This window comes from Mustela nigripes, chromosome 5, assembly GCF_022355385.1.
Source record: "Mustela nigripes isolate SB6536 chromosome 5, MUSNIG.SB6536, whole genome shotgun sequence".
Taxonomy (NCBI): Eukaryota; Metazoa; Chordata; class Mammalia; order Carnivora; family Mustelidae; genus Mustela; species Mustela nigripes.
Genome location: NC_081561.1, coordinates 62,332,789 through 62,349,397, shown reverse-complemented (window position 1 = coordinate 62,349,397; position 16,609 = coordinate 62,332,789). Strand labels below are relative to the sequence as shown.

Below are 16,609 nucleotides of genomic sequence, written 5' to 3'. Positions count from 1 at the left end.
AGATTTTATTTATTTATTTGCCAACAGAGCACAAGCAAGGGGATCAGCAGGCTGAGGGAGTGGGAGAAGCAGACTCCCTGCTGAGAAGGGAGCCTGACATGTGGCTCAGTCCCTGACCCTGGGATTATGACCTGAACCGAAGGCAGACACCTAACTGACTGAGCCATGCAGGCATCCCAATACTTTTATTGTAAAAGAACTGAAAAATGAATGGTATTTCCCTTTCAAAGTTAGAGAAAGAACAAAGAAGAAAGAACAAAATGAGCAAAAAAGCAAGTTAAAATTAATGAAGTAGAAAATTAACAAAAACGTAGAAAGGGTGAATAAAGGCAGATTCTGTAAACAGACCAGTAAAGTACTTAGGTAAATCCACTGGAAAGACCGATTTAGAAACAGAAAACAAAGATAAAATAAGACCTGCAGCTCGGTAGCATCAGATTTGTAAAAACTAGAGGGATTTTTTAATTGAGTTGGTAAAAATTAAAAAGAGTTTATGTCCAATGCTATAATAGATGTAGAGAAAACGAAACATTATTGTTTATAATTTCAAATTCTGAAGGCATCTCACTATTAAATATATAAATATAAACCTTTGCTCTTTCTGCCCCACTTCTGAGAATCTGTTGTGTAAGAAGAAAAGCACCCACGTACAGGGAAAAATGTGCAAAAACATTGCAGCATTGTACTAGGAAAAAAAAAATGTAACCCATATGTCCATTCCATCAATAAGGATAAAGAAATTGCTGAATACATCATACTCTGTATGTTCATATATGGAGCATTTTGTCCTTATTAAAAAGGATGAGGGGGGCGCCTGGATGGCTCAGTGGGTTAAAGCCTCTGCCTTTGGCTCAGGTCATGATCCCAGGGTCCTGGGATCCAGCCCCAAGTTGGGCTCTCTGCTCAGCAGGGAGCCTGCTCCCCCCTTTCTCTGCCTGCCCCCTCTGCCTACTTGTGATCTCTGTCAAATAAATAAACAAAATCTTTAAAAAATAAATAAATAAAAATTAAAAAACTTAAAAAGGATGAGGGGTAATAGATATTGAAGTATTTTTTTTTTTTTATAATAAGATTTTATTTATTTATTTGACACAGAGAGATCACAAGTAGGGAGAGAGGCAGGCAGAGAGAGAGAGGAGGAAGCAGGCTCCCTGCTGAGCAGAGAGCCCGATGCGGGACTCGATCCCAGGACCCTGAGATCATGACCTGAGCTGAAGGCAGCGGCTTAACCCACTGAGCCACCCAGGCACCCTAGATATTGAAGTATTTTTAGTGAAAAATAATTTGCAGAGAATTATATATACTATGTGATTTCTGTAATGAATAGCTAAACACTCATGGGTTATGTGCATAGAGGCAGGGGCAAGGGAGAACTATTAACTTTCTAGTGTATCTGTATTTTGTTTTAACAGTTAAAATGATTCCAATGGTTTAGGTATTCTGGGGGAATTTAATAGAAGTTGAAAAACCCAGCCATGATCACACTACTTTATAAATCTAAATTAATTTTTATATAAACCCTTGTAATTGTATGTATACTTTCCTTGCAAAGTGTATTCTGGGATTTTTTGTTTGTTTTGCTGTATTTTTGTTTTTTGTTTCTATAGGTAAGATCACTATAAATGTATTTGAGTGTGATTGCTTTATTTTCCAGTTGAATTCTTAGAGTAATTTCTTTGGAGTGGAGGGATTGCTTGAGCAAAGGGTAAGATCATTTTTAAGGCTGTTGGCATATTTTTGCCAAGATAGAGTTGTAGTTAGGATTAAAAATAGCTTCCACATTGCTCTATGCATAAATGTATGAGGCTTTAAATATATTTTTTGTGTGTGTTTGCCGCAGTGTTGTACTGCTATTTCATTTCTGTCCTTCCCATTGCCTCCTCTCCAACCCCCGCCTTGCCACACCTTCCTCTCCACTGTTGAGTGGAAATGATGTAATGCTAGGAACTGTGTACTGTGAATGCAGTGACCTGACTTCATTCGCAGGTCTGCCATTAAACAGGATTTCTAATCCTGGCCAAGTCATTTGATTGTCAGTGTTCTCTTCCAGAAATGCATTTTATATCAGGTGATGTTTAGGATTCATTCCAGCTCTGAATTCTCTGATTTTATGGGGAATATTTTGGCCTTTAAGAGACTTTGAAAGGGTTATTTATTTCATTCCCTTCCCTCCTAGTAGGACTCTAAGTAATCAAACCACCCTGGAGAAATTCTTTTCTGTTAACATGTATAAAGCTCTAGGTATGATTCCTTAGCCTCCCTTAAAATGCTTAAGGTTTCAATCCCTTTTTATTAGAGATTGCTTCTCATTAGTGTTTTTTGAATAACCATATCTTTTAGAACAGTACTCCTTTTTTTTGAATTGCATGCTCTATTTTAGAATTCCATTGAAACTTGTATCCCCTTAGAAAAGGTACAGATGTTCAGATACATGCTAAATGTGTGTTTAATTTTAAATTAAGATCCCTGGCTTTTAATAAGGATATTGGAGCCAAAGTAGAGAGTGAAGAAATAAATGCAGGAATATGGGAAGTTAATGTATAATTAAAAATAGTATAAAATACCAGTGAAGAAGTAGTATAAGAATGACCTAGAAAAAGAAAACACGGTATCTCATACTATATACTTGGTAGATTTACAGTATAAATATAAACAAACATACTTGGAAACTTTGAGATTTTATTTACAGGAGAATTTTCTTTATGTTGTGGAGTAGAGAAGGATTTTTTAAAGAAATAACAATTTATGTGACTACTTCAAAATAAAAATGTATATACATCAAAATATAAATAAAAGACATGGTACAGATAAGCAGGGGATACTTTCAACACACATAATTTGGTTTGTGTCCAAAATCCATAAAGAATGTTTATGTACTGCTACAAAATAACAATGAACAGAGAATATGAATAGATGGAAAAGGAAATCCAGATGACTAATAGCAGGTATCCCTGGCTGTTTGAAACTCAGGAAATAGATTCAGATAACTAAATAAATTTGTTTACTTCTTTATGTATTTGCCACTACTTTCTCAGTGCCAACTATGACCTAAGTATTCGGAAAAAGTCATTAAGAAGACCTAGACAGAGGATTCTGGGAAGGTGGTGGAGCAGGACATTCCAGGAATCTTTCCGCCAACCCTACACAATAATCGCACTGGCAGTGTCTATCTGATACAAACCATTTTGGAACTCTTGAAAGCTTTTTACTTATAGGGGGAGACATAGACTTACAGTGAAGATAATTTCAGTAAGTTTGAGTTCTTAGCACAGTAGCAGCTACCAGCAGCCTAGCAGGTAGCTGTACACAGGTCTTAAACCTCTGGGCAGCTTATAGGAGCCAAGGTGAACAAAATAGATGCCATCCTTTAAAATCAGGGATCACTCATTGCTACTTCTGATCAGAGGTGCAGACGAAGGAGGAGGCAGCCTAAGTCATCCCACCTTACACCTCTGTTGTATAAGTCCCTCTCCCTCTAGCTGAAGTGACTGCTAGGGAATTTTTTATTTTTATTTTTTTTTAATTTTATTTATTTATTTGACAGAGAGGTTGAGATCATAAGTATGCAGAGAGGCAGGCAGAGAGAGGAGGGGAAGCAGGCTCACCGCTGAGCAGAGAGCCTGATGCAGGGCTCGATCCCAGGACCCTGAGATGATGACCTGAGCCAAAGGCAGAGGCTTAACCCACTGAGCCACCCAGGCGCTGCTAGGGAATTTTTTAAAAGCCAGCACCCTTTCCTGCCCCCTTCATTTTGTCTTTTTCCCCTTTTTGAGAGCTTAACTTTAGACTCTAGGACACTCAAAAGAAGTTGAATATTTGGAAAAATTAGAAAAGGACTACACATACTCGGAAGGACTACATTGGCTCAGAAAAGGCCTTGGGTTTATGCCTTAGGCTGATTTTTTGGCACAGAGACTGCCTATAGCAATCAAAACAATAACAGCAAATCCCAGGGAAGGGAAAGAATTTGATTTCCACAGCTACTACATTATTTGACTTAATATGCAGTTTCCAGCAAAAATCATAAGGCCTACAAAGACACAGGAAAGTATGGCCCATTCAGAGGAAGAAACTAATCTAGAAACTGTCCTTTTAAAAAATAGATCTACTATAAGACAAACATTTTAAAAATAACTGCCCTAAAGGTGTCCAAAGAACTACAAGAAGATGTTGGAAAAGTCAGGAAAGCAATGTATAAACAAAATGGAAAAACCTATAAAGAGATAGAAAACCTGAAAAGAAATTGTGGCACTGATAAGTACGATAATGAAAATGAAAAATTGACTAGAAAGGTTCAGATCAAATTTGAACAGATAGAAGAAAGAATTGATGAAGGTAAGGCAGCGGAAGTGGTTGGATCTTGGGAACAGAAGAAGAAAACATTGGAAAGAAGTGAACTGTGAGTCTGCTATCGAGTGTGCCAGCAGATACATTGTGGGAGTCTCAGAAGAGAAAAGTTCAGAGAGAATATTTGAAGAAATGGCTGAAAATTTCCCAACTCTGTTGAAAGACATGAAGGTGAACTCAGAGACCCACAGCAAGACACATAACCATTAAACTTTTGGAAGCCACAAATAGAGAATCTTGAAAGCACCAAGAGAAAAGTGATTTACAGGGGATCCTGAGTAAGATTGTTAGCAGATTTCTCATCAGAAATTCTGGAGGCCAGAAAGCAGTGACTGATACATTCAGAGTGCTAATAGAAAATAAACCTGGGGCACTTGGGCAACTCAGTCTGTTAAGCATCCAACTCTTGATCTCAGCTCAGGTCTTGATCTCAGGGTTGTGAGTTGAAGCTACACTGGGCTCCATGATGGTTGTGGGGCCTGCTTTAAAAAAAAAAAAAAAAAAATCAATCAATGGGGCACCTGGGTGGATTAGTCGGTTAAGTGTCTGTCTTCAGCTCATCGATGCAAGAGTTCCCCCCTCCTTAAAATACTGGCAAACCCAAATCCAGAGCATATTAAAAATTACACAACATGATCAAATGGGATATATTCCTAGAGTTCAAAGATGCTTCCACATAGTAAAATTGATCAATGTAATACATTACAGTAACAGAATAAAGGGGGGAAAAAACTCTAGTCTGTTGAAATAACACTCAGATCAAACTTGCAAAAAGATAGAATGTATTATTTATGGGAAACTTATAAACTAAAACCTATAGATAGGTTTTTATGGGTAGACATGTAAAATGCTCTGTGAGGATGATCACATTTTAATACAGTGAATAATTTTTAGATGGGAAGGGAATGTTAAATGAAACAAATATGGCAGTTAATTTGTGAAATCTGAGTGGTGATTGCATGGGTTTCTAATATGACAGTCTCAATTTTTCTGTATGTTTAAAGCTTTTGTATATACATATTTATAGAATAACATTTTTTTCAAGATTTTATTATAGAGAGCGTTAAATAGACAAAAACAAAGAGAATGGTATGATGAATTCCTACCACCCAGCTTCAACATTTATCAAAACATAATCAGTCTTCTAGTTGCATCTGTGTTCCCTTACTCTCTCAGGAATTATTTTGAATATATATATAATATTCTTTTATCTATGAAAAATACTTCACAATGTTTTTAATGAATATGCTTTAAAAATATATATAACCGTGCAGGCATGGTTATATATCATCTTTTTAAAAACTGACTTTGATTCCTTAAAATCATCTTACATCTAGACAACAGCCAAAGTTCCCCCATTGTTTCATGAATAGAAAACAACTTATATCTAATTTATAATAAAGAACAGAACAAGATTTTTTTTTTTCCTCTTCAGAGCCTTTCTTGCTTTCTAGAGGAACTTGGGTACCTAATACTCCAGGACCGAAAGAAACCAGTGCCAGCAGGATACTAACCTTTCTCTGTGTTCTCTTGCACAGATACAGTTAGTCCCACCTGGACAGATTCAGATCCAGGGTGGGCAGGCTGTGCAGGTGCAGGGCCAGCAGGGCCAGACCCAGCAGATCATCATTCAGCAGCCCCAGACAGCAGTCACTGCTGGCCAGACCCAGGTAATTCCCATGATCTATCTCTCTTAACCCAAGAGCATAACTGATTGGGAAGGGTCAGACAGCTGAGCCAAATATTTCACGGGTGTAGAAGTGGGGAAGAAAACCATAGAAAATGTTATTTTCTTTTCTTAAAAAGAATGGTCCTTTGTGGTAGCTTTGGAATCTATTATAAATTGTCATGATTTCTGTCCTTCAGACCCAGCAGCAGATTGCTGTCCAGGGACAGCAAGTGGCACAGACTGCCGAAGGGCAAACCATTGTCTATCAGCCAGTGAATGCAGATGGCACCATTCTACAGCAAGGTAAGTGTGCCTGTGCATTTCTGTAGGTCTTTGGGGGGCATCTTTTTTTATTCTTTGAGTAAATAACTGCTCCACAAATTCTGTGGTGATCTCCACACCACATACTTTTTTTTTCTTTAAGATTTTATTTATTTGACAGAGAGATCACAAGTAGGCAGAGAGGCAAGCAGAGGTGGGGGGCGAGGGAGGCAGGCTCCCTGCTGAGCAGGACCCTGGGATCATGACCTGAGCCTAAGACAGAGGCTTTAACCTACTGAGCCACCTAGAGGCCCCACACACAACATAGGTTTGAATAACAAGATTTTTTCTAAATCTCCATTGATTGTTGTTTTCTTGTCATTCATACAAGTGTTGGTAACATTTGTAGGCGATCTTACAGTGGTTGTTAAAAGACTGTCCCTAGGAATTATAGAAGCTTGAACCTCTTTGGGGGGAAAAATGTTTCTAAATAGAAGATTGGAAATACAGTTTCGTTATTGGTAATGGAAGAAACAGATCAGAAGTTAAGTTGGCATTTAGTGTTGTTGCTACTTAACAGGGTTTTTTGTTTTTTTGTTTTTTCTTTTCTTTTTTCTGGTCTACTTTATTATTAGTTTTTTCCCAAAAGACTTATTATGTGCCCACTATGTATGCAGCACTTCACTAAGAAAGAATTTTCTTTTTTTTTTTTTTAAGATTTATTTATTTTATTTATTTGATAGACAGAGATCACAAGTAGGCAGAAAGGCAGGCAGAGAGAGAGAGAGAGAGGAAGGGAAGCAGGCTCCCTGGTGAGCAGAGAGCCTGATGCAGGCGGGACTCTATCCCAGGACCCTGGGATCATGACCCGAGCCGAAGGCAGAGGCTTTAACCCACTGAGCCACCCAGGCGCCCCAAGAAAGAATTTTCTTCTTAGAGAACCTCTAATCTATTAAGGGAGACACATATGTGACCAAATAAATGCAGTGCCGAGGCTTTATAGAAATATGTTCTAGGAAAAGATTGTACATAAACATAGGAGCAATGAAATCTGTTTGACTTGGGAGGAGAAGGGACTTCAGAGAAGAGGAGATGGCTCAAACTGAACTTGAGCTTTTGGAAGCCTCTGTCAGATAATTAAATCTGGAAAAGACATCTGAGTCTGTGAGCAGAAGTTTGACTTGTGAGGGGGTACCTGGGTGGATCAAATCAAGTCAGTTAAGCCTCCTTGATTTCAGCTCAGCTCATGATCTCAAGGTTGTGAGATCAAGCTCCAAGCTGGGCTCCATGCTAGTCATGGAGACTGCTTAGGATTCTCTCTTTCCCTCTCCTTCTGCCTGCCCCCACTCACCCCCATGCATGCTGTCTCCAAAAAAAATAAAATAAAATAAAATAAAAAATTTTAAAAATTAAAAATTAAAAAAAAAACAAATAAAAAACAAAAAACCTTTTACTTGTGATTAAAATTTAGCAGTATACAAGCTCCAGTGAGTGCAGTAGGTCTGCTCTCTTGACACTCAGGAGAAAGCCTGAACAACATTGAGCCCAGGGCTCAAACAGAAAATGGTGAACAAATCCATAAGTGGTACTGGTGATAGTTTGGGGCATGGAGTGCTTGGTTTAGCAGGTTGAGTCATTGTCAGTTTAGAATAAACAAATTATAAATTTGTAAAATCTCCATCCTAAACAGATTATCCATATGTACAAAAACAGTGGTATAGCTGAAGTCAGACCTCTAGAAGACGAGGTCCCAAACTTTCTCACCAGCTATTGAACTGGAATACCTAGGGAGGTATCCACTAGAAGGATAATTTTATCAGAACTGGAATCCAGACAGTGACTAGAATATCAAAGGTAGTGATCACTTGGCTTATATGTAGCAAACCACACAGAGAGTAGGAGAGTGCTTCTCCCTTTGTACTGTTTTTCCAGGTAAATAAGCGTGTGCCAGATAGAAGAGGGACTAACTGTGTTCCCTTCTTTCTGTGTACCTGTTTTTTGTTTGTTTTATGTTTTATTTTCTTAAAGTTACAGTCCCTGTTTCAGGCATGATCACCATCCCAGCAGCCAGCTTGGCAGGAGCACAGATCGTTCAGACAGGAGCCAACACCAACACAACCAGCAGTGGGCAAGGGACTGTCACTGTGACACTACCAGTGGCAGGCAATGTGGTCAATTCAGGAGGGATGGTCATGGTAAGAAAACGGATTCTTCACCTCACCGTTTCTGTCATTTATCTTTCCATATATCCCTTTGTCCGTTTTTTTGGACATGTAATTTGAGGGGCGGCTCATTGGTCTACTGGGATGATTCTCGCTTTGGACATATAATTTGATGTCTTTAATAAAGCTTGTTGATAATGTTGGCCCCTTGGGGTTGAATTGATCCTTAAGGCATTTACAGAGATCTACTTCTATAAGAAACATTACAATGCATTATAATTCATTCTGAGCCCCTGTTATGTGTTGGGGACTATTCTAGCTGCTAGATAGAGATAGAGCAGAGAATAAACAGTAGAAATGTCTGCTTTTGAGTAATCTTACTCAGTATTCAAATAATGTAGGCACAGGCTACTAATCTTTGGGAAGTCGGCAATATATTGCCCACAGCCAGTGAAATAAAAAGTAAGCTCAAATTCAGATTGTAGTCAGTAAAGAAACCAAAACATGTATGCTATGAATACATTGAGAAGATAGGGAGGGAGAGGTGAGTAGTGGGGTAAGTGGAGGCTAAGGTCTCCTGTCCAAAATGGATGGCAGGACACAATACTTAAAATGGGTAAATTAAGAACTAATAGTAGAAGCCTGCACACACAGGTGGAGGAAGCTACAAGAAGAAACAACACATCCAATTCAAAGTTGTTTTAGTTGGGAAGGAAAGTTGGGAATGGAAACCTGTTACTGGTTTCATCATATACTTAGTAGAGTTTTTAGTTTAGTGTGCTTAGAAAAATTAGGTTTAAATTATTTAATAAGTTAAGTAGCTAATTATGTAACTGTAGACATTTTGGTCAACCTACCTTTGTACTATTTGTCTATGATTACTGTTCCTGACCATTAGATGGCAGCAGATTTTTCTAGAAATGGAGTCATAGGTGGACATTGTAACTCCTGGGTTCCCTATGACAATCCTCTGGAATTTTGATTTAAAATGCAGACTGTGAGTATAAATGTTCTCCAGGAATCTGTATTTAACTATGTGCTCTATAAAAGCTACTCTTTGTAGCATTTAGAAAAAATAATGTAACAGGACTGAGAAGCAGTTCCCTGTGTCCATACTGCTATTTAATAAGCTGTGGTTTTCTTTTCGTGTAGATGGTGCCCGGTGCTGGCTCAGTACCTGCTATCCAAAGAATCCCTCTCCCTGGGGCAGAGATGCTCGAAGAAGAGCCTCTCTATGTGAACGCCAAACAGTACCACCGTATATTAAAGAGGAGGCAAGCCCGGGCTAAACTAGAGGCAGAAGGAAAAATCCCAAAGGAAAGAAGGGTGTGTATAACATTGAAAGAAGGAAGAGAAAGGGCAGGGTTCTACTTTTGAAATTACCTTTTATATGGTTTGTTTCCTTGAGCACCTGCCAAACAATTGAAAGTAAGTAGCTATTAGCTTTATACAAGTTTGCATTTGTCATTGCTCTGTGTGGCTGCAGCTACCATAACAAAACAGTAACAGGGGCTTAAAAGAGTTTATTTTTTCCCTTACACAAGAGAAATCCAGAGAGAAATTGTCCTGGGCTGGTAGCCCATTTCCACAGTCCTCATGATGCTTTCTCCAGTCTCACTGTTCTGATACTTTAGTGTGCCAGTCATAGTCCAGGGTGAGTGCTTGGGCTCCAGCTTAGGTAGAAAGGGAACAAGAAAGGCACTCTTTCTCAAGGAAACTTTGAAGAAGCTCCATACATCTCATTAGCTGTAACTTAATTACATGGCCAACTTAAGCCTGCAAACAAGGCAGGGAAATGCAGGGTTTTGATTTTTGTGTGTTTTTTACTGAGCAGTCATCTGCTTAACTAAAATTTGGCCTGTTAATGAGGTGAAGGAGAGGATGTGTATGGGAAAGGGTAGATAGAGATTGTTGCTACACCTTTGGGAAATCTTTTTTATTTATTATTCGTTTAGCTTTCATGTCTTTATGAGAGTTAATATATGGTCAGCTGCTACCAGTGTTTCCTCCGAAGCTCTCTCTGTAATAATGTAATTCATAATTGCCACTGGCAGCTCTGATGACACCTCTCCTGAACTTCAGAAAATAGAATCTGTGCATGAGTTAACTGTGCTGCTTCCGACTAGTACCTTTATTTCTCTGGTTTTAGAAATACCTGCACGAGTCTCGGCACCGTCACGCCATGGCTCGGAAGCGGGGTGAAGGTGGACGGTTTTTCTCTCCAAAAGAAAAGGATAGTCCCCATATGCAGGTAAGTAGAGGATACATTTCATTCTTCTTTTTGCCTTGTATTTTCTTGGGAAGAGCATTCAGAGTCCTCTTTTTACTTTCACACCAGAGACTAACTACATTCTCTAAGTTGAATGCATTGTTGTCTCTCTCAGATTCCTTTTTGCCTTAAAGTACTAAAGGTGTTCAGTCAAGTGCCCTTTCTTCCTTCTCATCTTTGCCAGTTATTCCTAGTAATTCCTTCTTATAATTCTCATTTTTCTTGATTTTAAAAGAAAAAGTTTATTGTCTCCTAGTGTAATAGCACAATCATCAGCAGGTTAACACTTAACTGCTGCGTGCCAGCCATTACATGAAGCATTTTTGTAAGAACTTTTTTTTCATTGACCCTGTATAGCAGCCTCAAGCCCCATGAGGTAAGAATTCTAACTTCCATTTTACAGTTGAATCTGAGGTTTAGAGAGGTTAAGTAGTTTGCCCAAGGTAAAATACTTAATAAAATGGTGTACCTGAAATTCAAACCTGGTGCAATTCCAGAACTTACTGTAACTGCTGTACTTTACTGGTTCTTACCTCTGATTCCACTGATTGTACTTATCAGCATTTCTGAGTTAGTATATCCAAAAGAGAACTCTTGATTTCTGTTCTATTTTTTATCCCTAAACCAGTCATTCAGTAAATGACCTGTCCATCCACCCAGTTGCTGAAGCTTAAATTGTCCAGTTCTTGAAAAAGTCCTCTTGCTTTTACCTTTAAAATAATAATCCGAAGTAGTTAACAGCATTTTTTTTCCCTTCCAGCTGGCATCAGCCTGAAGAAATCCTTGATTTGCTTCAATTCATGTAATAGCTGCCTACTGGTGTCCTTTCTTCCATTCTTGTGCTTCTCTAGTCCATTCTTCCTTCACATCTTTGTGTGGTCTTCTTAAAATGTGTGTCATCTCACATCACTGTCCTGCTTAAACCCTTCCACTCCTGCCATTTCCCACTTGCCCTTAGACTAAAATCCAGAGTGCTTATCATGGCCAAAAAGGCACGTGTGCAATCGAGCTCCTGCCTACATCTGGCTTCATTTCCTCCTGTTCATGGTCTTTATGCTCTTGCTGTACAGTTCATTGATCTGTCTCCTGCCATAGGACCTTTGTCTTGAAAATAGCTAATTTATAAAGCATAACTGTCTTTTATCTTTTAGGTCTTGGTTTAAGTCTGAGGCTGGAGCCCAAGTAGGTCTCTTCAATCTCATTATTTTTTCACATCTTCCTCTTCTTTTGAGCATCATAATAATCAACTTGTTTTATTTGTGTCATTGTTCAGTCAACGTCTCCTTCACTAGACTGTAAGCTGTGTAGAGAGTAGAGGATTGTTTTGTTCTCCATTGTATTGATTGGACTTAGCATAATACCCAGTCCAGAACAAGCACTCGGTAAATGTGTGTTGAGTTCATGGTTCCTCCCATTTCCTGCTACTTTATTCTGTGTGACATTGCATCCCACCTATCCTACCACCAAATCGGTCTTTAGAAGGTAGTGCTTTTTTAACCATGTTGGTCCCCTGCTCAAGGATGCATGCTGGTTTTTATTTTTTACTGCATCTGATCCCACACTGTTTCTGTATGACATCTAAGCAGCTTGGCCTCCTCATCTCTTTCAGTGTCCAACTGGGAATCATCAGTATTTCCACACAGGAGCACAGACTCCTCTTTCAGTGCTGTTAATTCCTTCCTGTAGTCTGGGAGCCCCTCCTTTCTCATTGTTCATGCAGTGTGTGGCTACAGAGTGCCATCTGTGGGCATTATGCCAGGAACTCCTGATTCTGTGTGCTAGCAGGATCTTCGTCAAGTTACTCAGGTTCCTTTGGCCTGAGTTCTTTCACCTATAAAGTAGGCTGCTATTGATACTTCATAGGACCATTGTGGGGATTTCATACAGTAAGCCATATTGGACACCAGCTTGGCACATTATCTGGTGCATGGTGAGGGCTAAGTTAATGCTGGTTATTATTCTCATTCATTGTTCCCGGACCCCGCTGCAGTCCTGCCACCTCCAGAAATCTTTTAGCTTTTTCTTAGATCACGTCAGTTGATGCTTCAGAGCTTTGGTGTGGAGGAACTGAAGGCGGTTATTGTGGAGTGTTACAAAAAGCTTCCAAGGACTGATCCCTGTCTTAACACTGCAGGTTTTCAGTGAGAGGGGGCAGGCAAAATTTAGTGAAAAGAAAAGGGAAATAGTTAAGAAATAGTGAAATGAGAGCCAGGAGATTTGGGCATTGGTTCTTGCTGGGCTGCTGACTAACTTTCTTACTGTAGTCCAGGCAAATCACTTTATCCATCCATTCTTCAGGCTTATCTACCAAATGAGTGCATTAACACAAATGTCAATGTCCTTTCCAGCCCTGCTAAGTGCTTAGTATTTAAATATGATGATCAGAAAATCATGGCACAAAAATACAACATGACATAGTTTCTATTGGCCACTTAAAAGACCCTTAAACTTGAAAGGTAAAACACAACACAGGTTCTCATAGGAAAGAGATACAGTGTCAACTCTGGAGTGTTTGGAAGTGGAATGCCAGGCCAGACTTAACAGTCGTTTTACACAGAGGTTTGTTAATCTCTTCTTTCCTTACGAAGCTGCATTTTAATCCACGTCGGTCAACTTAGATGCATTCGTGGCCTTTGGCTTACTTAGCGAAATTCTGTGTATTCCCCTTGGTGATGAAAAGTGAGAGCCTTGAGTTCCGTATTACTTTCACAAAGGATTTTAATCACTATTACTCTTTGTCTCTAGGATCCAAACCAAGCAGATGAAGAAGCAATGACACAGATCATCCGAGTGTCCTAACCCCAGGCCCTATGATGGAGCAGATCAAGGTCATGTTCCTGGCCGTTGTTTCCCACTGTTCCTGGAAATTGATCACCTCTTCCAATGGGACACTGACGATTCCGTGCTGCCCTTTTCTACAGGACAAACCACTTAGTTTTTAATAAGTGGCTCAGTATTATAATTGCAGCAATGTCTGGCAAATTGAAGTCGCAAGCCTTTGTCTCGCCCTTTCAGACAGGACCTATTTCAGACTGTTGATGACATTGACATTTCGTGGATTAGGATGATGCAAGGGACCTGTGCACATAAGTGCACACACAGCACTTACTTTGGCTTCTGAAGCCAGCCAGCCATCTTAGCAAGGGAGAACAACCTTCTCAACCAAGACTGAAATCAGGGAAGCCGATGCCCACTCCTTCCCATGGAATCTAAGCAGCATCCATCCCTCTGATGTGGGATCTCATGCTGACTCACTGGACACTTTGTATTCAGAGGTGGCTTCCAGGCAAGGAAGTTCCATCTCATGACACGGAAACAATAAATTGTCTGAGATATATTCATTATCTGTGGTAATAATAGGAATCTCTGTCTACCAGATGATAAGTTGGTATTTGGACTCCAACCAAGAAAAGCTAACTCTGGGGATAGAATAACCAGTCTCAAGCACTGAAAGTATAAATTCCTGAATCTTTTCTTTTTTTTTTTTTTTTTTAAGCTTTGGCAAGTTGTGGTCTTTTGTCTGTCTGCTGATAGATCATCTGGACCATAGTTTTTGCTTCTGCTACTTATAAGACAATTTAGAGGGTATTGGACCTTGAAACTGCCTTTCCTAAGTAGAGAACAAAAACCATACAACTTCTGTGCTGAAGTGCTGAGGACATTTGTAGTAACTCCTAAATGGAGAGCCAAACAAGATTTTTTTTTTTTAAAGTAGACTCCACACACCCAGCATGGAGTCCAGTGCAGGGCTTGAACTCCCATCCCTGAGATCAAGACCTGAACTGAGATCAAGAGTTGGGTGCTCAAATGACTGAGTCACCCGGGTGCCCCTAGAGATGTTCAGTCATAGGCTTTGTGACAGCATTAGGGGAAGAAAAGTGTTCACACGTATTGTAGTCCAACAGAAGAGAAAGTAGTATATATACCCATGTGTTGCCACATAGCATGATTCTCCAGTGGATGGATGCCAGGGATGGATCACTAAGGTGAAAAGAGTAATTCACATTTATATATACTATAACTTTTTAACAAGCATGGAAAGGAAGAGGTCTGAGAACTGCTCTTTGACAGTTTCTATCTGGAAAGCATTGTTCAATCACACTCTCCTGGATATATTCCAGCTTACCTTGTCGAATTTAAGGTGAATGTTGGCTTCACTCCTGCAGCACTTTGTTTTGTGTTGGCCCCAGAGAGTGAACTTTCTCTTTTCTTCCTCTGGCAGCTGATTCTTTGGTGCCAGTTTCCATGTTTCCCCTTTTCTACACAGGCCTTGTATAGCAGAAAGGTTTTTACATTGCATCCACCTTCTGGGGATAAGCTGGCGACTGGTAGTGGTGATGCTGGCAGGGTCAAGAATTGGGCTATAGTTCCCAGAAGGACTGTGCCTCAGAAATTTTCTATTCTACTTCTAATTTTATTTCTAGATGTTGAACCTGGGGAAAACTATGATGATACTTGAGAAAAGAGTTGCCTTCTCTAGAAACAAGGAAAACCTAGTTCTTTTACAGATCATCTGGTTTTGATTTAAATACCAAGAGTAAGAATTGACTCTTTAATTTTATTACTCTTATTGTATTAAGAGGGAAAATAAACCCTCTGAAGAAAACATCACGAAGGGAAATAATTGGAATGATGGAAAAAGAGGAACAGAGCTATGCAAAGAAAGCAGGAAGTAAAATCTCTCTCTAGTCCCTGGTATCTATAGCCCTCTATCCTGGCTTTCAGATGACAGGAAAGACCAAATCCTTTGATAGGCTCACCAGAAACTTCTGGCTCTTGACTTAAGTTTCAGATGTTGATTTTTATTCAGTAAGCCCCAAGATTTTCAGATGATAGTTCATGAAAAACAATGAGGAGTTTCTACCCTTGGTTTGTTTAGGAGTCTTTAAGATATAGAGATCAGAAAGTAAGATACAGAGATCAGAAAGAAAGTCCTCAGATCTAAGCCAACAGCAGTTCTAAAATGCTATTTATTTGTGTCTGTAAGTTTGTACATAGTAGTATCAACCTCATATTGTTGCAGAATTTTTTCCCCCCCGCAAGTTTGAGTTGTGTTTTGTTGAAAGAAATGCTTCAGTTGTCATTTTGTCACTACATTTCAGATAGCTCCTGACCCTTTTGTTGTGGCCATTTTAACACATCATAATCCACAAAGTGGGGGTTTGAGGTTTGGTTTTTTTTTGTTACTAGTTCTTTTATTTGTCCTTGTGACTGTAGTGATGACTTCATAGACGCAGAGAGTGAATGGATGAGTGAATAATTGGTTTAATGCATAATTACTTCACTTCTTGAGTGCTCTTTTTGGCAAGATAATTGTAAATGTATATATTTTAATTGCACTGGTACATTGAACATATGTCGGTGTCTATACCACTGGACCAACAGAGCTTTTTCTGGCTGTTGGGTGCCTGATAATAATGTCTTGATTTTCCTTTGGGACTCAACAATATAGGTTTTTCTCCTAGCAGTAGGGGGAATACAGATGATCGATCATTGATGTCATTGCAATTGTTATTTTTTAAAATAAATTTGTAAAAATACTAAAAAGGGATTTTTGAATTTTCACATTTCTTAGGTTCTAGGTTGTGTTTATAATGTCGAAATTGTGATCTTTGTAGACACGTGGGAGCTCCATAGACAGTGTCAAATTTGCAGTGTCCAGGCCTCTTACTTGTGTGTCTTTTCCTTACTCTTTTCTTCCCTTTTGGCCCTCCCTCCTGCTAAGGAAGTGTTCTCTGCACCTGTGCACTGATTGTATATTTCGTCTTACTACTGTAAGTGTTAACCAAAATTTGATGAAGTAATTCCACAAGCAAAATAAGCCTTTCAGTTATTGATGGGGAGAACAAAGGTAAAAGAAATACAGAAAAAGAAAATTAAATTTCCTTACAACTCACAGTC

The 16,609-nt window shown here is 39.2% G+C and overlaps 1 protein-coding gene across 8 annotated transcripts in view; it reads left to right on the top strand.

Annotated features, from left to right (window-relative positions):
* Positions 1-16,259, top strand: part of NFYA (nuclear transcription factor Y subunit alpha) — a 29,033-nt gene extending 12,774 nt beyond the window's left edge. For 6 of the 8 annotated variants that reach the window (XM_059400513.1, XM_059400511.1, XM_059400512.1 and 3 more), the window contains 6 exons: positions 5,886-6,017; positions 6,214-6,319; positions 8,306-8,472; positions 9,592-9,765; positions 10,589-10,690; positions 13,454-16,259. In XM_059400513.1, the coding sequence (XP_059256496.1) occupies positions 5,886-6,017; positions 6,214-6,319; positions 8,306-8,472; positions 9,592-9,765; positions 10,589-10,690; positions 13,454-13,507 (735 nt within the window). In that variant the 3' untranslated portion in view covers positions 13,508-16,259. The remainder of the gene's footprint in view (positions 1-5,885; positions 6,018-6,213; positions 6,320-8,305; positions 8,473-9,591; positions 9,766-10,588; positions 10,691-13,453) is intronic. The other 2 variants (XM_059400514.1, XM_059400516.1) reach the window with 1 other exon arrangement.
* The last annotated feature ends 350 nt before the right edge of the window (positions 16,260-16,609 follow it).